General features: G+C 41.7%; 2 protein-coding genes across 9 annotated transcripts in view; one reads left to right on the plus strand and one right to left on the minus strand.

Moving 5' to 3' along the window:
• The window catches only part of wdfy4 (WDFY family member 4), a 142,274-nt gene that overhangs the window by 89,940 nt on the left and 27,064 nt on the right, over positions 1–25,270 (plus strand). For all 6 annotated transcript variants that reach the window (XM_061910252.1, XM_061910250.1, XM_061910254.1 and 3 more), the window contains 8 exons: positions 413–490; positions 593–784; positions 2,167–2,242; positions 2,326–2,540; positions 7,086–7,234; positions 7,312–7,423; positions 12,159–12,244; positions 12,321–12,383. In XM_061910252.1, the coding sequence (XP_061766236.1) occupies positions 413–490; positions 593–784; positions 2,167–2,242; positions 2,326–2,540; positions 7,086–7,234; positions 7,312–7,423; positions 12,159–12,244; positions 12,321–12,383 (971 nt within the window). The remainder of the gene's footprint in view (positions 1–412; positions 491–592; positions 785–2,166; positions 2,243–2,325; positions 2,541–7,085; positions 7,235–7,311; positions 7,424–12,158; positions 12,245–12,320; positions 12,384–25,270) is intronic.
• lrrc18a (leucine rich repeat containing 18a) lies at positions 9,466–18,094 on the minus strand. Of its 3 annotated transcripts, XM_061910257.1 has the most exons (4): positions 17,622–18,094; positions 17,134–17,281; positions 16,985–17,058; positions 9,466–13,720 (listed from the first exon to the last, which is right to left on the minus strand). In XM_061910257.1, exon 4 carries the CDS (start codon positions 13,714–13,716, stop codon positions 12,937–12,939), a length of 780 nt encoding a protein of 259 aa, XP_061766241.1. In that variant the 5' UTR covers positions 13,717–13,720; positions 16,985–17,058; positions 17,134–17,281; positions 17,622–18,094; the 3' UTR covers positions 9,466–12,936. The 3 variants fall into 3 exon arrangements, with proteins under 3 accessions (XP_061766241.1, XP_061766242.1, XP_061766240.1); XM_061910258.1 differs by lacking the exon at positions 17,134–17,281; XM_061910256.1 differs by having other exon boundaries at positions 17,134–18,094.

Raw genomic sequence — 25,270 nt, forward strand, 5'->3', positions numbered from 1 at the left:
CTTTTTTTTTAAATAAATAAATAAAAAGATATATGTAGATACATACTGTAATAACTTGAATTAAATAATAAAGACTAAAAACCAATTACAAACAAAAGAAAAAAGAAAAAAATTAACTTAATCCGTACCTTTTTTTATATTTGCAGAGTATGTATTTATTATTAATGTTGTAAATATAAATATTTATTTATCTAGCAAGGCTGGTTCCTTAAGAGGTAAGCATTTTTTGGAGGTCCCAAAAGGAAAGAAATACAAGAATGTGTGTGTGTGTGTGTGTGTGTGTGTGTGTGTGTGTGTGTGTGTGTGTGTGTGTGTGTGTGTGTGTGTGTGTGTTTTTTTGTGCGCATGAAAAAAGGAAGGATTGCACTGCTGTTTTGAATTAGCATTTGCTACTCTTGTCTTTTTTTCACAGGAGTTTCTCTCCTACATGGAGTCACACCGACAAAGGGGTTACCGCATGTTCGAGAATATGAGGACAAATCACCTACAGGTTCAAATAAACATACTATTCCCCGATCTATATTTTGAAATGACAAAGCAATGTATTTGGATTCGTCATCCCTTGTCATCTTGTCTTCTTCCTGCCGCCCAGTTACGAGCAGGTGAGCGGGATCGGGTCAACTCCCGGTGGCTGCATGTGGAGGCAGAGCTGATGAGGGAGAGGGGCGTGTTTGGGCCGAGCCCTGGGGTGCTGCTGAGCCGTGACTGGGTCCAGGACGCCGCCGAAGGACCCAACCGGACCAGACTGCGCATACGCAGAAAGGAACTAAGGCGATCCAGACGGGTACAGTAGTAATTGGAGCAGGCAATCTTCCCATGATAACCCAAAGGGATACTTTGGATTTATAGTTTGTCTGCTGCAGGTTTTTATGTACAGTACACAGGCCTCAATTTTATGATCATTTACTGACTTACCACACTATTGAAAAACTGCACTCGAATTGTGTTTCCGTCTACTTGCCTACGGCAGGGCATGAAGAAATCTAAAGATGACCGGTGAGAATACGTTGTGGTTGTCTATGGACAAACTCGAAAGTTGAACGCAATTGGGTCCGTCTAATCTGGAATGAAAAATCAAAATTTCCCCGTGAGGATGTTATGTTGATTCATTTGTTCTACCCGCCTTCTGCCCGATTGTAGCTGAGATAGGCTCCAGCAGCCCCCGCAGCCCCGAAGGGAATAAGCGGTAGAAAACGGATGGATGGATGGCATTTGTTCTACCACGAACCATGAAAAATTATTTGCGTAATTTTGTCATGCTCTCATGTCTAATGACAATAAAGCATTGTATTGTATTCTAAACCATCACAAAACTTTGTATTAACTCAACAGGTAATTTTGAATTAAGTTTAATTTTAAGATGACGATATCGATATCGACCTTTAATAGAATAAAATACAATGCCTTTTATTGTCACTACACACAGGTACAATGAGATTATTAAAGCTGCAAGCAGCGTTGGTCGGGTCCGCCTTTGGCCGCTGCCAAGCCCTGGTCTAAGTCAGACCTACATAGAGGTCTTTGTTTCATGTCTCTACGACATTCCTAACAGAAGTTACAAGCAGTTTTGCCTGGGTTTTTTCCCAGGGGGCGCTGGAGCGCAATTTTGACTTTTGGGGTTTGGTTTTTTATTAGATGGCAATTTTCGCCAGTCCTGATGTGTGTGTAAAATTTGGTGAGTTTTGAAGCATGTTAAGGGGGTCAAATTACAGATCAGCGTTTCTGGATGTTGTTGATAAAGGGCTTTCGCTTTGCATAGTAGAGCTTTAACTTGCACTTTGAAGCATTTTAAAGGGGTCAAATTACAGCTTGACGGTTGCAGGTTCGATCCCCGCTTTCGCCATTCTAGTCACTGCCGTTGTGTCCTCGGGCAAGACACTTTACCCACCTGCTCTCAGTGCCACCCACACTGGTTTAAATGTAAAAATTAGACATTGGTTTTCACTATGTAAAGCGCTTTGAGGCACTCGAAAAAAGGCGCTTTATAAATATAATTCACTTCACTTCAACTCTCCAAATTTTACTTTTGTGGCATTTTTTCTGTTAAAATCCAAATTACAACTCTTTTGTAATTTTTCCACTCTATTTCTACTTCAGATGCATTTAGTCAAACATCAGGCAGGCTGCAACAATGCTTTAAAATGATGATGATATTTATATTTAAAGATGCTCAGAGCTTTATCCTTGGGAATGAGAACGGGAACGCCAGCAGACAGCAACAACACAACAGAAGCTGATGCAGGTTAAGGAAAAAAAACAAATCTATTCACTGATTGTGTTGTTTCAAATTCACCATATTGTGGATTCTTTTTCCATTTGGATTAGAGCCAAAGAGTCTGTGCGAAGTCGGCGCCGAGGCTAAAGAAGAGGATGAAGATGGAGGACAGGCGTGCAATCGGTTGACCTTCTTTCCGGTTTTGAAAGAGTCTCCCGCTGCCACTGAAGATCCACTCGACCCCGTCGCCCCTGAGCCTTGCTGCCACACGAAGACCTGCGCTGACATACGCATCATCCTGCAGGAGCTGCATCCTGGAGAGGAGGTAGTGTGGCACGAAAGCCTGTTGGTGGTGTGCTGGGCAAATTCACAATCAGAATTACCTAACGTGCACTCCGACAGCTCGTCTTCCCTCATTAGTTTAAAGGCCTACTGAAATGAGATGTTCTTATTTAAACGGGGATAGCAGGTCCATTCTATGTGTCATACTTGATCATTTCGCGATATTGCCATATTTTTGCTGAAAGGATTTAGTAGAGAACATCGACGATAAAGTTCTCAACTTATGGTCGCTAATAAAAAAGCCTTGCCTTTACCAGAAGTAGCATACGATGTGCGTGTGACGTCACTGGTTGTAGGGCTCCTCACATCCTCACATTCTTTATAATCATAGCCCCCAGCAGAGAGAGCTATTCAGACCGAGAAAGTGACGGTTTCCCCATTATTTGAGCGAGGATGAAAGATTCGTGGATGAGGAAAGTTAGAGTGAAATACTAAAAAAAAAAAGGCGACGGCTCCAGGCGGTGGCAGTGGGAGCGTTTCAGATGTAATTAGACACATTTACTAGGATAATTCTGTAAAATCCCTTATCTGCTTATTGTCTTAATAGTACTTTAGTGAAATTATAAGGTCATACCTGAAAGTCGGATGGCTGCGGTGAACGCCAGTGTCTCTGAGAGAAGCAGAGCAGCCAAGATCACAGCTGCCTTTTTGAGCTGCAGGATGAGGTCGCATAATCCACTGAAGGCCTACTGAAATGACATTTTCTTATTTAAACGGGGATAGCAGGTCCATTCTATGTGTCATACTTGATCATTTCGCGATATTGCCATATTTTTGCTGAAAGGATTTAGTAGAGAACATCGACGATAAAGTTCTCAACTTATGGTCGCTAATAAAAAAGCCTTGCCTTTACCAGAAGTAGCACACGATGTGCGTGTGACGTCACTGGTTGTAGGGCTCCTCACATCCTCACATTCTTTATAATCATAGCCGACAGCAGAGAGAGCTATTCAGACCGAGAAAGTGACGGTTTCCCCATTATTTGAGCGAGGATGAAAGATTCGTGGATGAGGAAAGTTAGAGTGAAATACTAAAAAAAAAAAGGCGACGGCTCCAGCCGGTGGCAGTGGGAGTGTTTCAGATGTAATTAGACACATTTACTAGGATAATTCTGTAAAATCCCTTATCTGCTTATTGTCTTAATAGTACTTTAGTGAAATTATAAGGTCATACCTGGAAGTCGGATGGCTGCGGTGAACGCCAGTGTCTCTGAGAGAAGCAGAGCAGCCAAGATCACAGCTGCCTTTTTGAGCTGCAGGATGAGGTCGCATAATCCACTGAAGGCCTACTGAAATGACATTTTCTTATTTAAACGGGGATAGCAGGTCCATTCTATGTGTCTAACGTGATCATTTCGCGATATTGCCATATTTTTGCTGAAAGGATTTAGTAGAGAACATCGACGATAAAGTTCGCAACTTTTGGTCGCTAATAGAAAAGCCCTGCCTTTACCAGAAGTATGTGCGCGTGACGTCACGAGTTGCAGGGCTCCACACATATTCACATTGTTTATAATGTGAGCCACCAGCAGTAAGAGCAATTCGGACCGAGAAAGCGACAATTTCCCCATTATTTTGAGCGAGGATGAAAGATTTGTGAATTAGGATATTGACCACAGGACTAGAAAGAAAAAAAAAAGCGACGGCTCCAGGCTGCGGCAGTGTGAGCGTTTCAGATGTAATTAGACACATTTACTAGGATAATTCTGGAAGATCCCTTAACTGTTTATTGTTTTAATAGTGTTTTAGTGAGATTTTAAAGATTGTAAAGACATACCTCGAGGTCGGATGGCTGCGGTGAACACGCAGTGTCTCAGAGAGAAGCCAAGGAGCTAAGCTCACAGCTGCCTTTTTTGACAGCTGCTGCAGGACGACAAATAATCCACTGATGTCTCCGGTAAGATATACATCACAATTTCCCCATCCAAAAACATGCTGGTTGACGTAGAGAAAACATGTTCGCTTGACCGCTCTGTGTTAAAGCTTCACAACAAACAAAGAAACACCGGCTGTGTCTCGGTGCTAAAGACAGCTGCAATCCACCGCTTTCCACCAACTTTATAGTTTCCATTATTAAATGAACAAATTGCAAAAGATTCAGCAACACAGATGTCCAAAATACTGTGTAATTATGCGATTAAAGCAGACGACTTTTAGCCGCTAGTGATGCAGCGCTAATATTTCCTGACAGTCCGTGACGTCACGCGTACGCGTCATCATTCCGCGACGTTTTCAACACGAAACTCGCTGGAAATTTTAAATTGCAATTTAGTAAACTAAACCGGCCGTATTGGCATGTGTTGCAATGTTAATATTTCATCATTGATATATAAACCATCAGACTGCGTGGTCGGTAGTAGTGGGTTTCAGTAGGCCTTCAAGGCTTTAATGCCGAGGCCCAGCTCAGCGTTTCCGGCGCATATTTACAGGGATTCTCTTTACTCCGGCAACCAGCTGCGGCTTTTAATGTTTCTGACAGATGTATTAATAAAAACAGTAGGAGGTGATGCAAGCTGTCTTACATCTGCTTAGTAAGTGTGTGATCAGCGCACTTGTCTTGCAGTGGTTCAAGTGTGTGAGTCCTGCTGAGCACGCTGTCAAATGAACACAGTCATTAGCGCTGAGAAATGCACACACACACACACTCACCCACACACACATACAGTACACAATGCAACACGCATACGCGGACACAGTGCGGACAGTAACACACAAAAGCAGACCCACGCATAATTAGCTTTCCAGCGCCAATAGTGTGATTATGACAGTAATGTGTGTGGGGAGAAATCAATGGTCTGACATTAAGCTCTCAGTCAATAAAGGCCCCCCCCCCTTTTCTCTCCTTCCTCCCATCAGCAGCTAAATCTCTCAGACTGATAATGCATATCTGTCTAGTGCACAATACGGAGATAAAGAAGCAAGTTTATTGTTATGTATTTAATCGTTGATGATAATTCTAACTAGTTTTCCTAAAATCTAGTCATTGTCGGGGCCAGGCAACCAGATGGCAGCTTGTGCTTACTGGGGGAAATTGCCATTTAATATTAGCGCGAGTAAAAACGTTGCGCCACGTAGCTGGGACTCTTAAACCCTTTCACAGGACCACACTTGCCAACCCTCCCGGATTTTCCGGGAGACTCCCGAAATTCAGCGCCTCTCCCGAAAACCTCCCGGAAGAAATTTTCTCCCAAAAAATCTCCCGAAATTCAGCGGAGCTGGAGGACACGTTCCCTCCAGCTCCATGCGGACCTGAGTGGGGACAGCCTGTTTTCACGTCCGCTTTCCCACTATATAAACAGCTTGCCTGCCCAATCACGTTACAACATCTACGGATTTTAATAAAAAACTGCACACACAAGGAGACGAAGCAGAAGAACGAGGAAGTTACAGCCATGGCGACGCCGTCTGTAATAGAGCGATTCTATGTTGTTTGTCGCCATCTCCTGGTGAATGTTGGCTATAGCGTTATGGGGTTGCTTTTTGATTGGCCAATGATTTATGTGGTGTTGCGCACCTGACGGCAAGTGACTCTTGCCACTACGCAAATGGCAGAACAAAGGTTACTCAAATAGGGAAATGTAAGTGTTGTTGTTTTTTTTTTTTAGTAACCAGCAAGCACAGTACAGTTAGTAGAACAACTGTTTTTTTACTGTGTATTTGATAGGTGCCGTCTGAAATTCAACTATTTATTTTATTTATATATGTAATAAAATAAATATATATATATATAGCTAGAATTCACTGAAAGTCAAGTACTTCATACATATATATATTTATATATATGAAATATATATGAAATACTCGAGTTGGTGAATTGTAGATGTAAATATACTCCTCCCCTCTTAACCACGGCCCGCCCCCAACCACGCCTCCGCTCCACCCCCGACCACGCCCCCCCACCTCCCCACCTCCCGAAATCGGAGGTCTCAAAGTTGGCAAGTATGCACATGACACTATTCATCACGGCACGTACGTTTGTGCACATTCAGACACGAGGTTCTGATCATTTAGCAGGTTGCCTATTGTGTACGTGACAGTGATTAATTCTCCTAATAATGGCCAGGCAAGACCTCCCCTTCCTTCACAAGGGTGACTCTTCTATCTGGGGGTAGGGAGTCTGATTTGATTAGTATAAATTGTGAGGGGCCTGCGGCTATGTTTGGGCCCCATATGGTTTTGGGGCTCTGTGTCCCAGAGGGGCCAACACAGGGGGGCAGCCAGGTGTGCACACTCACTGTGAAATGACGGGGGGGGGGGGAGACAATAGAATTACACACATTAACACTATGCAGTTAGCATTAGTGCCAACCAGCCCTGAAAGCAGCATGTGGGTCATTTTGGTGCTGAATGAAGATGTTGGAAAGGGGGCCGGGCCTACTCCTCCCCATCAATCAACTCCTATAATGAAGTGCACATCGGTTTCTTTTTAATAATGATTAGTTTATGTGATTAAAATGATCAATCAAGTCAGGCCTGAGATGCCTGTGCTGGGCGGATATGCAATGTTACACTGTGTTTGAAATGTTCAGGTTCATGCGAAGATGTGCGTTGTGATGGTGAGCAGCCTGAAAGTGACTCAAGGGGTGCTGCTGTTTGCCAAAGAGAGCCTGCTCTTGTGCCAAGGATTCACTCTAAGTCCGAGTGGAGATGTTTGCTGCAGAAAGCACCACCCTAGCAGGTACAGCTGTGTGTTTTGTACAAAAGAAAGGCCTGTTCAGGTGTTTCAGCCCTCATTTATTTTGTTTCCTTCTCCAGCGTGAAGAATTCCTTCATTTCCAGCATGCTGACTAAGGAGTCCCCATCCAGATGCAGACGCTGGCTCTATGAGGACATCAAGGAGGCCCGTTTTATGCGGTTCTTGTTGGAGGTTTAACATCCCACATTTATTTTGTTGATTTAAAAGGAGATAGTCTAGCACAGGGGTGCCCACACTTTTTCTGCAGGCGAGCTACTTTTCAATTGACCAACTCGAGGGGATTTACCTCATTTATATATATCATTTATATTTATTTATTTATGAAAGAGACATTTTTGTAAACAAGTTAAAAGTGTTTAATGATAATACAAGCATATAGATGTCTTTCTTTCACGAAGACAGGAATATAAGTTGGTGTATTACCTGATTCTGATGACTTGCATTGATTGGAATCAGACAGTAATGATGATAACGCCCACATTTTCAAATGGAGGAGAAAAAAAGTTGTCCTTTCTGTACAATACCACATGAAAGTGGTTGGTTTTTGGCATCTAATTCATCCAGCTTCCATACACTTTACAAGAAAAACATTGGCAGCAAATTCCGTAGCTTGCTTGATTGACATTCACGGCAGCTGAGGGTCTTGTGAGATGACGCTGGCTGCTGCCAGTTCATTATTATGAAAAAATGACAGAGAGGAAGGCGAGAAACACTTTTTATTTCAACAGACTTTCGCGCCGTCCCTTCCGTCAAAACTCTAAAGGCCGACTGCACATTTCCTATCTTCACAATAAAAGCCCTGCTTCATGCTGCCTGCGCTAACAAAATAAGAGTCTCGGAAAGCTGGCGTGCACAAGTGATGTGCACGCCAGCTTTCTGAGGGATCGCTTGTGCACGCCAGTTTTCCGAGACTCTGTATTTAGTTAGCGCAGGCAGCGTGAAGCAGGGCTTTTATTGTGAAGATAGGAAATGTGCAGTCGGCCTTTAGAGTTTTGACGGAAGGTATGGCGCGAGAGTCTGTTGAAATAAAAAGTGTTTCTCGCCTTCCTCTCGGTCATATTTTCATAATAATGAATAATGATCTTGCAGCAGCCAGCGTCATCTCACAAGACCCTCCGGTACCGTGAATGTCATTTAAGTGACGTCTCGGTGAAGATTGATGATCACTAATTTTTAGGTCTATTTTTTTTTAAAAGCCTGGCTGGAGATCGACTGACACACCCCCCGCGGTCGACTGGTAGCTCGCGATCGACGTAATGGGCACCCCTGGTCTAGCAATTAGCATTTCCAAAACGGATGCTTTTCCACTTGACAATATCTGCTAAGATATTTAGCCTATGTCTGTGCTGTAGTCCTGGGCAATACAGTGTTACTGTATACTGCATACTATACACTATGCTGTTGCGCTGCTCCTTAATGCTGCACTCAATCAATAAAATCACCCAAATATGGCTGCCAATAGGCTTTCACTTATACAGTAGCTCCTCAAATTACAACCTTAATTGGTTTTGTGACGGAGTTTTAATTCAAAACACTTGTATTTAAAATTAACATCTACCATTCGAAAAATAATAATAAAATGAAATTATGCTCGAAGCCCCTAAACCAGTGGTTCTCAAATGTGGGTACGCGTACTCCTGGGCGTACTTGAAGGCAGTGGTTTCCAACCACCGGGCCGCAGAAGAATTTTTTATTAAAAAAAAAAAAAAATGTGTTTAATTTTTTTATTAAATCAACATAAAAACACAATATACACTTACAATTAGTGCACCAACCACAAAAACCTCCCTTTTTCATGATAAATTATTAAGTGTTGACCAGTCCAGGTGGACTTGGAGAAGGCATTCGACCGTGTCCCTCGGGAAGTCCTGTGGGGAGTGCTCAGAGAGTATGGGGTATCGGACTGTCTTATTGTGGCGGTCCGCTCCCTGTATGATCAGTGTCAGAGCTTGGTCCGCATTGCCGGCAGTAAGTCGGACACGTTTCCAGTGAGGGTTGGACTCCGCCAAGGCTGTCCTTTGTCACCGATTCTGTTCATAACTTTTATGGACAGAATTTCTAGGCGCAGCCAAGGCGTTGAGGGGTTCCGGTTTGGTGACCGCAGGATTAGGTCTCTGCTTTTTGCAGATGATGTAGTCCTGATGGCTTCATCTGGTCGGGATCTTCAGCTCTCACTGGATCGGTTCGCAGCCGAGTGTGAAGCGACCGGAATGAGAATCAGCACCTCCAAGTCCGAGTCCATGGTTCTCGCCCGGAAAAGGTTGGAGTGCCATCTCCGGGTTGGGGAGGAGACCCTGCCCCAAGTGGAGGAGTTCAAGTACCTAGGAGTCTTGTTCACGAGTGGGGGAAGAGTGGAGCGTGAGATCGACAGGCGGATCGGTGCGGCGTCTTCAGTAATGCGGACGTTGTATCGATCCGTTGTGGTGAAGAAGGAGCTGAGCCGGAAGGCAAAGCTCTCAATTTACCGGTCAATCTACGTTCCCATCCTCACCTATGGTCATGAGCTTTGGGTCATGTCCGAAAGGATAAGATCACGGGTACAAGCGGCCGAAATGAGTTTCCTCCGCCGGGTGGCGGGGCTCTCCCTTAGAGATAGGGTGAGAAGCTCTGCCATCCGGGAGGAGCTCAACGTAAAGCCGCTGCTCCTCCACATCGAGAGGAGCCAGATGAGGTGGTTCGGGCATCTGGTCAGGATGCCACCCGAACGCCTCCCTAGGGATGTGTTTAGGGCACGTCCAGCTGGTAGGAGGCCACGGGGAAGACCCAGGACACGTTGGGAAGACTATGTCTCCCGGCTGGCCTGGGAACGCCTCGGGATCCCCCGGGAAGAGCTAGACGAAGTGGCTGGAGATAGGGAAGTCTGGGCTTCCCTGCTTAGGCTGCTGCCCCCGCGACCCGACCTCGGATAAGCGGAAGATGATGGATGGATGGATGGACCAGTCCGCGGATACAAAAAGGTTGGGGACCACTGCTTGAAGGTATGCCAAGGGGTACGTGAGATTTTTTTTTAAATAATGTAAAAATAGCAACAATTCAAAAATCCTTTATAATTATATTTATTGAATAATACTTCAACAAAATATGAATGAAAGTTCATAAACTGTGAAAAAAAATGGAACAATGCAATATTCAGTGTTGACAGATTTTTTAGTGGGCATGTTCCATGAATATTGATGTTAAAGATTTCTATTTTTGTGAAGAAATGTTTAGAATTAATTTCATGAATCCAGATGGATCTCTATTACAATCCCCAAAAAGGGCGCTTTAAGTTGATGATTACTTCTATGTGTAGAAATATTTATTTATAATTGAATCACTGGTTTATTTTTCAACAAGTTTTTTAGTTATTTTTATATCTTTTTTTCCAAATAGTTCAAGAAAGACCACTAAAAATGAGCAATATTTTGCACTGATATACAATTTAAGAAATCAGAAACTGAGGACATAGTACTGTATTTTACTTCTTTATCTCTTTTTTCAACCAAAAATACTTTGCTCTGATTAGGGGGTAATTGAATTAATAAAATGTTCACAGGGGGTACATCACTGGAAAAAGGTGGAGAACCACTGCCCTAAACCACATCCTTTTAACACATAAACTGCCATACAATAGAATGTAGTACAATCAACTATAGTTTTAGAACGTAATTTATTTATAATGTAACACTTTTACCTTAGAGACTAGACTTTTGCAGTATCTTATTCAAGCTGCTTCTCCATCAAACACACAATCAGCAGCGTTTCCATATTTTCATGGATGAATGTCCACCGTTTAAATATTATTTTAACATTCTTGGCTGCCGTTAAACTGATTCTGCTTCAGTATGGTGCAGTATAGCAGTGACACGCTCAAATTGCTTAGCCAAGTTGGCAACACCATCGGACATATTTTTAGTGATTCTTTTTCTGTTTCAATAAACATTATCCACTTTTTATTCTCAGCAATGTCCTTCACACTCTACGACTTGAGGTACGCTGTGCCATACCAAGACGTAATTACAGAAGGAGGAAATTTGGCCTTGTGAACGTCACAACTTCATACTTTGCAACAAGTGATTTCTTAAATCCAATAGTGTTCCTCAGCTTTTTAATTAAATTAGTGGCCTTTGTAACAGGGAAGCACGGTGGTAGAGGGGTTAGTGCGCCTGCCTCACAATACGAAGGTCCCGAGAAGTCCTGGGTTCAATCCCGGGCTCAGGATCTTTCTGTGTGGAGTTTGCATGTTCTCCCCGTGACTGCGTGGGCTTCCTCCCACTTCCAAAGACATGCACCTGGGGATAGGTTGATTGGCAACACTAAATATCGGCCCTAGTGTGTGAATGTTGTCCGTCTATCTGTGTTGGCCCTGCGATGAGGTGGAGACTTGTCCAGGGTGTACCCCGCCTTCCGCCCGATTGTAGCTGAGATAGGCACCAGTGCCTCCTGTGACCCCAAAGGGAATAAGCGGTAGAAAATGAATGGATGGATGGCCTTTGTAACTTTATTTGGCCCCACAGTGGCTTATCTAGCATTCACATAATAAAAGAAGCACACTTGTTGGATGCTTTGAGAATTAGATTTCTGCGGAATAATATGCGGGCAAATGGACTTTTTTGTTCGAAGCAATGTTTGACCAGGATGGTAAACAAAGACAAAATTTTGGCGAAAATTGTCATTGAAAAGCAAATCATACGAAAAATGGGGGGAACAATAACCGAGGGGTTGAGTGTATTTTGACTATCCAAAACCAAGTTGTATGAGCACTATCAAGGGATTTGTTTTAATAATAAAGTTTGGTAAACAACGCTTCAGATTTCTAGTTTGCATATGCAAAACTTGCATTATAGAGCAGTTGTTAGCTATGTCTTAGAATTGTCTTTAAAGTTACCCGTAGTACTTTCAAAGCAAAGACTGTTCTGTTTCCCAGGACAATTCCATTGAGGTCTTCATGAAAAATGGTCACTCGGCCTTCTTGGTGTTCATCAATAAAGATCATGTCTCTGCATATAAAAGGTAAAGTAATACGTACAAGACTGAATACAGAAAGAAAGTATTGACAGTGAGCTGACCTCAGCTCTGCCTCTTACAGGTTGTGCAAGGTTGTTTCGTCATTAAAAGGCAGAGGAGTTGCTGATGTCATTGCTAACGCCAGGTAGGTATCATGATAATCTAATGTCAATGTATTGAGACAGTTTTCGTTCTGGTTTTATTCATTAGCTTATGTAAGAGATACTCAAAAGCATTCATTCACTGTTCAGTGTGTCTTAGTAGTCGAGCATGCTTCATCAGTTCATGCTTTCAGACTTCGATAGGACAGCTGTAGTCTGAAATCTAGAGCTAGCTAGCTGGATCCAATGTATTAATCCATTAAAGTAGGGACATGTACCAAGAATGGTTTTGCCTTGTTGTGGTGCAAAAACATTGGCGTGACCCTCTGCAACAGTAGCTCGGGTAGAACCGCCCTTGTTAGCATTCCATTCAGTTGTAGCAATGGTCACCTGAAACCAAAGGTAACAGTTTTGTGTATGTGGTTTATAAGAGGCGAAAATATTGAATCTCTTCGGGGGGGGATAAAAGGAAAGCATTGCAAGTGGGGAGTAGGTGGTGTAGCATACCCCTGCTCTGTTTAGCGATGGTTTCTGAACCATGACCTGCATGGTCACAAAAACATGCAGCTACCAAATAAAAGAATAACACATTGCGTTCTAGCTTCTGACTCGCCACACATCCTGATTGACAGCGGCCACAGAGTTTGGTGTCACCAGTCCTGAATAAGACCTCATCTCCTCCAACTTTGACCTCACACAGTCTACTTTCTTATGATTTCCCCTGGGGTCTTTACATTTTTTGAAGCACAAATTACATAGTCTGCTCTCATGAACGAGGAACACATTGTCCTCGTCGTCAGACTTTTCAGTTTCCATCTCCTCGTCGTCCTCCACAACTTTGAGCAAGGGATTTCTTTGTATATTCACTTTAGTCAGATTGCCTAGCGCTTTGACAAACTCTGGTAGCCTGGTGAAGAGATTATCAAATAGGGCTAACTCTTGGAGACTCTCCAGCGCGACCATAGTAGGAAGCAAGGCATTCAGCTTGTTCAATCCCAGATTTAGACTCTTCAACTTGGTAAGGGAAGCCAGCGTTGAGGGTAAACCTGTCGAGGTTAGACGATTGTTACAGAGGTTGAGATAGGTCAAGCCCACCAGTTGACCGATGGACTCGGGCACAGACTCCAGCTTGTTGCTGTGCATGTCCAGCCATCTGAGGGACGACAGCTTCCCGATTCCTTCTGGCAGTTTCTTAATGTCGTTGCGGCTGAGATCCAACTCGTCCATGTTCGTCAGCTTGAAGAGACACTGCGGGAAGATGGTTATGCCCATGTTGCTAAGCGTAAGTCTCCGCCAGCCGTCGGGCTTCATCCGTAAGGCCTTCTTGGCATCCTTAAGGGTCACCTTTGTCCCGGTGGCTCCTTTCCTTTTGGCCATGGTGCTAGGACATACAGGGAATAAACATATGACTTTAGCCTACATTTATCATCCGACTAATTTACAGTGAATAGGTCGGTTATGGATGTAGCAACAAACTGTAGTTACTGACAGTGGTTTTATGAAGTGTTCCTGAGCCCATGTGGTGATATCCTTTACACACTGGTGTCTGTTTTTGATACAACACCGCCTGAGGGACCAAAGGTCCGTAATATCGTCGCTTATGTGCAGTGATTTCTCCACATTCTCTGAACCTTTTGATGATTTTACGGACCGTAGATGGTAAAATCCCTAAATTCCTTGCAATAGCTCGATGAGAAATGTTGTTCTAAAGCTGTTCGACAATTTGCTTACAAAGTGGTGACCCTCGCGCCATCCTCGTTTGTGAATTACTTAGCATTTCATGGAAGCTGCTTTTATACCCAATCATGGCACCCACCTGTTCCCAATTAGCCTGCACACCTGTAGGGTGTTCCAAATAAGTGTTTGATGAGCATTCCTCAACATTATCAGTATTTATTGCCACCTTTCCCAACTAAAGTCAATGATTATTTGCAACAAAAAAAATGTTTATCAGTTTGAACATTAAATATGTTGTCTTTGTAGCATATTCAACTGAATATGGGTTGAAAATTATTTGGAAATCATTGTATTCTGTTTATATTTACATCTAACACAATTTCCCAACTCATATGGAAACGGGGTTTGTAACTAAAACACTGTGGAGGGACGTTAGCTATTAGCTAGCTATGTTTTGAAGCACAGCTTGCAGAGTGACGCTTCAGTGTTTATCGCTTCACCTTTATCGTAAGTTTTTAAGCCAAAATACATCTTAAAGCTTCTTATAGGTACAGATCTTGCAAAATTGCTGCATCAGAGCCATCACAAAAAATCGGGCATTTATACACTCTTGCTTTTTACGCCGAACCCAAAGTAGTGGTATATTGGTATATATATGTACATACTATGATGATTAACTTGTGTGATGACTGTATTATGTTGATAGTATATATTTGTACCATGAATTGATTAATGTGGACCCCGACTTAAACAAGTTGAAAAACTTATTGGGGTGTTACCATTTAGTGGTCAATTGTATGGAATATGTACTGAACTGTGCAATCTACTAATAAAAGTATCAATCAATCAATCAATCAAATTCTTTGAACTGCATGGGCTTTTATACAGCAACACAGCATTCCGGCATAATAATTTGATACTAGTCAGCGTCGCAATAAATACTTGTAGGACATCAACAATTGCATTTAAACACAACAGATCAATTTGAGGTGTGAAACCTAATCGCCTAATCCTTCACACAAGTGCTGTTCCCTTTTTGTAACTGCTCTGATACTACATTTAAGTGCCCCCTATGACACGAAAAAAGTTGGGAAAATGCCGGCTTTTACATGCCATGTGAAGGGGGCTTAAAGGGTCTAATTTATTCACACGCACAAAAGGCTCATGTATTGCCTGGGGCAATGAGAAAAGCACGCTCTCTGAGGAATTAAGAGCTTGAGTGGTTTGTGTGTGCGCAAGTGCGCGGCGGCGTTATGTTTGAACTAGTGCGCGCTCACCCGGTGTTGCCCGCGGGAGTATTTAAGAGCACGACTCTCTAATTAAGGCTAATGCTGGGGAACAAAAGCAGGGAGGCGACACTGGGTAAAACAGCAAAAACAAATGAGTGCCGATGCTCCGTCACCGTTCACTGTAGTTTGTCCGCGAAATGAAGGTGTGTGATTTTGTTCGGAGTGGTAGGGCACTCAAGTGTAATGACATACATGACTTTACTGTACGAAAGTACATGTGCACGTGTATGAAGAGTCAAATCCGGACTTTGATAAATGATAGTTTATGGAGTCTGATGGAAGCGTCGCTCCCTGTCTACGATAGGAAGGTGCGTGTGTTTTTGTTTGTGTCTGCACCCCAAGGCCCTCTCTCGCCTCATTCATCATCCTCAGGATGAGAGGGGCTATCTACCGGTGCTTGTTCCCATTATGAGCTCCTATAGAAAACAATTGTATGAAATTATTGCCTGCAATTAGATAACACATGCAATGATTGATTTAGTGTAGGTTTACAAAATAATTTGGTCACAGGGTATTGGACTTAAAGGCCTACTGAAACCCACTACTACCGACCACGCAGTCTGATAGTTTATAGATCAATGATGAAATATTAACATTGCAACACATGCCAATACGGCCGGTTTAGTTTAATAAATTGCAATTTTAAATTTCCTGCGAGGTATCCTGTTGAGAACGTCGCGGAATGATGACGCGTATGTTGACGCGTGCTTGTGACGTTATTGGTTGGAGCGGACATGTTCTCCCAGCACCACACACGGCTAAAAGTCGTCTCTTTTCATCGCATGTGTTGCTGAATCTTTTGCAATTTGTTCAATTAATAATGGAGACGTCAAATAAGAATGCTGTTGGTGGAAAGCGGTGGATTGCAGCTGTCTTTAGCACCGAAACACAGCCGGTGTTTCTTTGTTTGTTGTGAAACTTTAACACAGAGCGGTCAAGCGAACATGTTTCTCTACGTCAACCAGCAAGTTTTTGGATGGGAAAATTGTGATATTAAGTTGGCTCTTACCGGAGACTTGATTGGATTATGCGACCTCATCCTGCAGCTCAAAAGGGCAGCTTCTTGGCTCCTCGGCTTCTCTCAGAAACACTGCGTTCACCGCAGCCTTCCGACTTTCAGGTATGACTTTATAATCTCACTAAAATACTAATAACACAATAAGCAGATAAGGGATTTTCCAGAATTATCCTAGTAAATGTGTCTAATTACATCAGAAACGCTCCCACTGCTGCCGCCTGGAGCCGTCGCCTTTTTTTTTTTAGTGCTTCACTCTAACTTTCCTCATCCACGAATCTTTCATCCTCGCTCAAATTAATGGGAAAATTGTCGCTTTCTCGGTCCGAATAGCTCTTGCTGCTGGAGGCTATGATTATAAACAATGTGAGGATGTGAGGAGCCCTACAACCAGTGACGTCACACGCACATCGTCTGCTACTTCCGGTAAAGGCAAGGCTTTTTTATTAGCGACCAAAAAGTTGCGAACTTTATCGTCAATGTTCTCTACTAAATCCTTTCAGCTGAAATATGGCAATATCGCAAAATAATCAAGTACGACACATAGAATGGACCTGCTATTCCCGTTTAAATAAGATAATCTCATTTCAGTAGGCCTTTAATTTCATAATGTAGTCCATATTTTTCTCTATTATTTTCAACATAAATGAATATATTCACTCACCATATTCTTGTATTCCCCTTATCAAAGCGACGAGATTGTGGTCCGTTTTAACTGCACACCAACAGCTGCATCTCCTGCGCCAAAAAAAAAATTGTGAAGGCATAACAAACTAACTTTCAAGACTTCCGAATGCTCGGACTTTGCCCTACCTGCTGATTTTACTCCTCCAAACCGAGAGGAAAGCTTGGGGATGCAATGTTTCCAATGCTGCAGACTACAAATCCAAGTTTCCTCTTGTTTGGCATTGTTACTTAGCAACTTGGGGGTCCTTGGCAGCAGGACTTTATTGTCATGTTACTGGCCCGCAGAGGGGGAAGGAGATTTCAAGAGCAAATGAATGCTCTTCTAATTTAAATCAAACAACTTAAATGTGTGAGTAAATTACTTTAGGGATGTAACACAGATGTGTGGTTTAGTCAGACGCCTGCTCTATCATTGCGGAATGGAAATAATTAAAAACTGTCAGCGAGATTTTTAAATCTATATGGTATATCACTAAATATGTAATATAGCAGCAAGCAATTACATGTACAGTCAGCTCTGCAGTGATATAAGCGTCTCACTTCATTTGAAATGATGTCGCACTAGTGGCTTGCAGTACCATGCGCCACCGCTTCTATGAAGCATTGTTGCTTACGTTTGTCCGTCGAACAACCCACTCTGTGGCCTGCTTTCGTCTTTATCCTTTCGCCGGAATCCATTTCAGATACTTCGGTTCAAACAATAACAAAACCACCCCCAAAAAAAATCAAATTGTTATAAATATTTAGGGCGTTTTGTATTCACAGACGTGAGGAGGTGTTAGCCAATCAATCCACAGACTGATTACGTCTGACGTCATCAAGCTGTGTCGTCATCAAACGCGGTCACGTACGGCACCACGTGACAAACGCCGCTGACAGCTCCACATCCACTCGAATGGAAGTTCACATTTTCCAGTCGTTTTCTTGCCTTCCAAGGTTAACTTAATTAAGTTATCAGGTTGGGGGGGTTCTGTCGAAGTATGTTAGCTGTTAGCTCACACGCCCCGAACGCGGGCAACAACTCGTCATTTGTACAACAGCGCGCCGTTTGACGCCATATTGAAACGCTTTCTGACGTGTTCGTTGTTACATAAACAACATGGACCTCCCCTACGGAAGACTACTGCTAGGGCAGGGGTAGGGAACCTATGGCTCTAGGGCCAGATGTGGCTCTTTTGATGACTGCTCCTGGCTCTCAGATAAATGTTAACTGACATTGCTTAACACGATAATAATAATTCCGCTGGTAATCACAGTGTCAAAAATAACGTTCAAAATATAAAAAAATCCCATGCATTTTAATCCATCCATCCGGTTTCTACCGCATCTGTTCAAGAAGTCGCATTAATGGTAAGAAGCATTTTATTTATTGTTGGTTATCTTCAGAATAACAGTGTTGTTAAAAAGAATAAGGGACTTATTATACTCTAAAAATGTTGGTCTTACTTAAAAATGCACGCATTTAATTGTATTCATCCATCCATCCATCCATTTTCTACCGCTTATTCCCTTTCGGGGTCGCGGGGGGCGCTGGCGCCTATCTCAGCTACGATCGGGCGGAAGGCAGGGTACACTCTGGACAAGTCGCCACCTCATCGCAGGGCCAACACAGATAGACAGACAACATTCACACTCACATTCACACACTAGGGCCAATTTAGTGTTGCCAATCAACCTATCCCCAGGTGCATGTCTTTGGAAGTGGGAGGAAGCCGGAGTACCCGGAGGGAACCCACGCATCCACGGGGAGAACATGCAAACTCCACACAGAAAGATCCCGAGCCTGGATTTGAACCCAGGACTGCAGGAACTTCGTATTGTGAGGCAGACGCACTAACCCCTCTTCCACCGTGAATGTTAAAAAAATATATATGGCTCTCAAGGAAATACTTTTAAAAATATTTACTTTTATGGCTCTCTCAGCCATAAAGGTTTGATTGATTGATACTTTTATTAGAAGATTGCACAGTTCAGTACATATACCGTACATTTGACCACTAAATGGTAACACCCGAATAAGTTTTTCAACTTGTTTAAGTCGGGGTCCACGTTAATCAATTCATGGTAATTCATGGTTCCCGACCCCTGTATATAGGGCGTCAGTTCTTTATCCTCGCTAATCATTTCAAAATGCTAAGGGATGTAAGTCAGTGGTTCTCAACTTTTTTGTAATGAATTGATTAACGTGGAACCCGACTTAAACAAGTTGAAAAACTTATTCGGGTGTTACCATTTAGTGGTCAATTGTACGGAATATGTACTGTACTGTGCAAACTACTAATAAAAGTATCAATCAATCAATCAATCAATGTACCCCCTGTGAACATTTTTTCAATTCAAGTACCCCCTGATCAGAGCAAAGCATTTTTGGTTGAAAAAAAGAGATAAAGAAGTAAAATACATCAGTTTCTGATTTACTAAATTGTATAACAGTGCAAAATATTGCTCATTTGTAGTGGTCTTTCTTGAACTATTTGGAAAAAAAAGATATAAAAATAACAAAAAACTTGTTGAAAAACAAACAAGTGATTCAATTACAAATAACTCCGGCTTCCTCCCACTTCCAAAGACATGCACCTGGGGATAGGTTGATTGGCAACACTAAATTGGCCCTAGTGTGTGAATGTGAGTGATGAAAGTTGTCTTATCTGTGTTGGCCCTGCGATGAGGTGGCGACTTGTCCAGGGTGTACCCTGCCTTCCGCCCGATTGTAGCTGAGATAGGCGCCAGCGCCCCCCGCGACCCTGAAAGGGAGTAAGCGGTAGAAAATGGATGGATGGATGGTTATCTTCAGAATAACAGTGTTGTTAAAAAGATTAAGAGACTTAAAAATGCACGCATTTAATTGTATTCAATGTAAAAAAAAAATTATATGGCTCTCACGGAAATACTTTTTAAAATATTTGGCTTTTATGGCTCTCTCAACCATAAAGGTTCCTGACCCCTGTACGAGGGCGTCGGTTCTTTATCCTCGCTAATCATTTCTAAATAATCAGGGATGTAAATCAGTGGTTCTCAACTTTTTTGTGAACATTTTTTCAATTCAAGTACCCCCTGATCAGAGCAAAGCATTTTTGGTTGAAAAAAGAGATAAAGAAGTAAAATACATCACTACGTCATCAGTTTCTGATTTACTAAATTGTATAACAGTGCAAAATATTGCTCATTTGTAGTGGTCTTTCTTGAACTATTTGGGGAAAAAAGATATAAAAATAACTAAAAACTTGTTGAAAAACAAACAAGTGATTCAATTATAAATAAAGATTTCTACACATAGGGGTAATCATCAACTTAAAGACCTACTGAAACCCACTACTACCGACCACGCAGTCTGATAGTTTATATATCAATGATGAAATATTAACATTGCAACACATGTCAATACGGCTTCTTTAGTTTACTAAATTGCAATTTTAAATTTCCCGGGAGTTTTTTCTTGAAAACGTCGCGTAATAATGACGTGTACGCTTGACGTCACGGGCTGTTAGGAATATGAGAGCTGCGCACACACACAGCTAAAAGTCGTCTGCTTTAACGGCATAATTACACAGTATTTTGGAGATCTGTGTTGCTGAATCTTTTGCAATTTGTTCAATTAATACTGGAGAAGTCACAGTAGAAAGATGGAGTTGGGAAGCTTTAGCCTTTAGCCACACAAACACACAGTGATTCCTTGTTTAAAATTCCTGGAGGTGAAACTATACTATGGATCAGAGCGCGGTCAAGCAAACATGAATCACAATGGAATGTCAACCAGCAGTTTTCGGTGAGAAAATTGTAGTAAAAAGTCGCTTCTCACCGGAGAAAAGCTGAGCTTGTGCCGTATATAAAGCTGCCGTCGACTCCCCAGAGACATTGGCGTCAAGACACCCGTGGACGTACACCTCTGACTATCAGGTACTATTTAACTCACTAAAACACTAGCAACACAATAGAAAGATTAGGGATTTCCCAGAATTATCCTAGTAAATGTCTCTAAAAACATCGGAATCCGTCTCAATGCAATCGCGTTTTTTTTTCAACTTATTTTTTTTTTACTTTTTTTTTTTTTTTTTCTAGTCCGTCGCTATAAATATCCTCAAACGCGAATCTTTCATCTTCGCTCAAATTAATGGGGAAATTGTCGTTTTCTCGGTCCGAATTGCACTTTTTGTTGGAGGCTCCCATTAAAAACAATGTGAATATGTGAGGAGCCCCCACACGTCTGACGTCATCGTCTGCGACTTCCGGTAGAGGCAGGGCTTTTCTCTTAACACCGAAAGTTGCGAACTTTATCGTGGATGTTCTCTACTAAATCCTTTCAGCAAAAATATGGCAATATCGCGAAATGATCAAGTATGACACATAGAATGGAACTGCTATCCCCGTATAAATAAGAAAATCTCATTTCAGTAGGCCTTTAAAGTGCCCTCTTTGGGGATTGTAATAGAGATCCATCTGGATTCATGAACTTAATTCTAAACATTTCTTCACAAAAATATAAATCTTTAACATCAATATTTATGGAACATATCCACAAAAAAATCTAGCTGTCAACACTGAATATTGCATTAAGTTTTTTTTTCACAGTTTATGAATTTACATTCATATTTTGTTGAAGTATTATTCAATAAATATATTTATAAAGGATTTTTGAATTCTTGCTATTTTTGGAATATTTTTAAAACTCTCACGCACCCCTTAGCATACCCTCATGTACCCCCATTTGACAACCACTGATGTAAATGGGTTGTACTTGTATAGCGCTTTTCTACCCCTTTTTAAGGAGCCCAAAGCGCTTTGACAGTATTTCTACATTCACCCATTCATACACACATTCACACACCGATGGCGGGAGCTGCCATGCAAGGCGCTCACCAGGACCCATCAGTAGCAAGGGTGAAGTGTCTTGCCCAAGTACACAACGGACTTGACTAGGATGGTATAAGGTGGGGATTGAACCAGATTGCTGGCACAGCCACTCTACCAACTTCGCCACGCCACCCTCGTAAGTGGTCGATCGTGATTTAAACGTCTGCAACAGTTATTTAGTCAAGTTAACCCATCTTTATGATCATTTTGCTTAATGTTTGTCAGTGAGTGGATGTACATTTACAGTATAAAATGTTTTATGTATTTAATTTTACTGTACTCTTGTCAACAAAAACAGGGCACGAGACGACAGATAAATGTATGGTTTTTGATTGATTGAAATTTTTATTAGTAGATTGCACAGTTCAGTACATATTCCGTACAATTGACCAGTCGGGGTCCACGTTAATCAATTCATGGTACAAATATATACTATCAGCATAATACAGTCATCACACAGGTTAATCATCATAGTATATAACAGGGGTCACCAACCTATTTGAAACCAAGAGCTACTTCTTGGGTACTAATTAATGCGAAGGGCTACCAGTCTGATACACACTTAAATATATTGCCAGAAATAGCCAATTTGCTCAATTTAACCTTAAATCTGTTATTATTAATAATTAATGATATTTATCTTTGTGGAAACACTGATCATCTTAATGATTTCTCACAATAAATATATATAGAAACAGATAAATATTTTATAAATATATTTCGACTCTTTAAAATTCAAAATTAAACCAAAAAAAAGAAAAAAAACTAGCTAATTTGAATCTTTTTGAAAAAATTAAAAAAATTATTTATGGAACATCATTAGTAATTTTTACTGATTAAGATTAATTTTAGAATTTTGATGACATGTTTTAAATAGGTTAAAATCCAATCTGCACTTTGTTAGAATATATAACAAATTGGACCAAGCTATATTTCTAACAAAGACAAATCATTATTTCTTCTAGATTTTCCAGAACAAAAATTTCAAAATAAATTCAAAAGACTTTGAAATAAGATTTAAATTTTATTCTAAAGATTTTCTAGATTTCCCAGAATATTTTTTTTTAATTTTAATCATAAGTTTGAACACATTTTTCACAAATATTCTTCGTCGAAAAAACTGAAGCTAAAATGAAGAATTAAATTAAAATGTATTTATTCTTTACAAATTTTTTTTTTTTAATTGAGCATTGATTTAAATTGTCAGGAAAGAAGAAGAAGGAATTTAAAAGGTAAAAAGGTATATGTGTTTAAAAATCCTAAAATAATTTTTAAGGTTGTGTTTATTTCTCTAAAATTGTCTTCCTGAAAGTTATAAGAAGCAAAGTAAAAAAATAAATGAATTTATTTAAACAAGTGAAGACCAAGTCTTTAAAATATTTTCTTGGATTTTCAAATTCTATTTGAGTTTTGTCTGTCTTAGAATTAAAAATGTAGAGCAAAGCGAGACCAGCTTGCTAGAAAATAAATATCGTTTAAAAAACAGAGGCAGCTCACTGGTAAGTGCTGCTATTTGAGCTATTTTTAGAACAGGCCAGCGTGCGACTCATCTGGTCCTTACGGGCTACTTGGTGTCCGTGTGCACCGCGTTGGTGACCCCTGGTATATACATTGGTGTGTGTGTGTGTGTGTGGGGGGGGGGGTTGCTATCAGCACTTCAGTCATTAACAATTATATCATCTGAGAAATGGACATTGTAACAGTGTAGGTCTTGTACATAGTGAGCTCAGAAAGCATAAGAACAAGTATATAAATCAATCAATGTTTATTTATATAGCCCTAAATCACCAGTGTCTCAAAGGGCTACACAAACCACAACGACATCCTCAGTAGAGCCCACATAAGGGCAAGGAAAGCTCACCCAAGTGGGACGTCGGTGACAATGACAATGATGACTATGAGAAACTTTGGAGAGGACCGAAAGCAATGGATGTCGAGCGGGTCCAACATGATACTGTGAAAGTTCAATCCATAGTGGATCCAACACAACCGTGACAGTCCAGTCCAAAGTGGATCCAACACAGTAGCTAGAGTCCCGTCCATAGTGGAGCCAACAGGAAACAATCCCAAGCGGAGGCGGATCAGCAGCGCAGAGATGTCCCCATCCGATACACAGGGGAGCAGGCCAACCTGGGTCCCGACTCTGGACAGCCAGTACTTCTTCCATGGCCACCGGACCGGAACCCCTCCACAAGGGAGAGTGGGACAGAGGAGGAAAAGAAAAATATACATTTGATTCTTTTAAATCCGAAAAGGTGGGATGTGGTGGAAATCACTAGAGCATCGGTGTTAAAGTCAAGGCCTGCGGGCCAGATCCAGCCCGCAAATTAATCAATCAATGTTTACTTATATAGCCCTAAATCACGAGTGTCTCAAAGGGCTGCACAAGCCACAACGACATCCTCTGCTCAGATCCCACATCAGGGCAGGAAAAAACTCAACCTAATGGGATGACAATGAGAAACCTTGGAGGGGTAACCCACCCCTGGGCGATCGGTGCAATGGACGTGGAGTGGTTCTAGCATAATAGATGATTATTGCAACATATTGCAATAATATTTGATTAGTAGAAGAAGTTTCGGGCCGTGCATTTCCCACCTAGGCCTTCAGTGATGTCCGATTTCAATGATTACCTCTAAAAATCCCAACATTTATGAAACTAAATAACCATTCCTAGACAAATACAATACAGAAACACGTTTACGCACTCATGGGCTTGGTACAAAACAGTTTATTTTCTGGCGCATTTAAATAAACCAATCATTAAACCCGCATCAGCAATTAAAACATATATGTAGTGCTGTCAAAATTTAAGAAAATTTAAGAAAAATATTTTTGTGTGAAAAAATTAATAAAATATCTGACCGGCATGTCTACATTAAACCTAAAGAGGCTTCTGCGCATGCTCGTCACTAATGTGGCATGCTGGGTAATGGAGTTCTTATGATACCTGGCTAATAACATCACTATATATCTGCCTTAGGCCATATAAATGGGTTGTACTTGTATAGCGCTTTTCTACCTTCAAGGTACTCAAAGCGCTTTGACACTACTTCCACATTTACCCATTCACACACACATTCACACACTGATGGAGGGAGCTGCCATGCAAGGCGCTAACCAGCACCCATTAGGAGCAAGGGTGAAGTGTCTTGCTCAGGACACAACGGACGTGAGGAGGTTGGTACTAGGTGAGAAATGAACCAGGGACCCTCGGGTTGCACACGGCCACTCTCCCACTGCGCCACGCCGTCCCTATAGAAGGCCTTACTGACAATAACACGTGATCTGATTGGCTATCGCAACTGTCTGTCACTGTATGTCCTCGTTCACTTACAGTGCACAGATGCCCACATTGCTGGATCTGAACACTTCTGGCAGATTTGGTACAGCATGGCAACATAAGCCAGCT

The sequence above is a fragment of the Nerophis ophidion genome, linkage group LG09 (genome assembly GCF_033978795.1).
Source record: "Nerophis ophidion isolate RoL-2023_Sa linkage group LG09, RoL_Noph_v1.0, whole genome shotgun sequence".
In the NCBI taxonomy this organism is placed as follows: domain Eukaryota; kingdom Metazoa; phylum Chordata; class Actinopteri; order Syngnathiformes; family Syngnathidae; genus Nerophis; species Nerophis ophidion.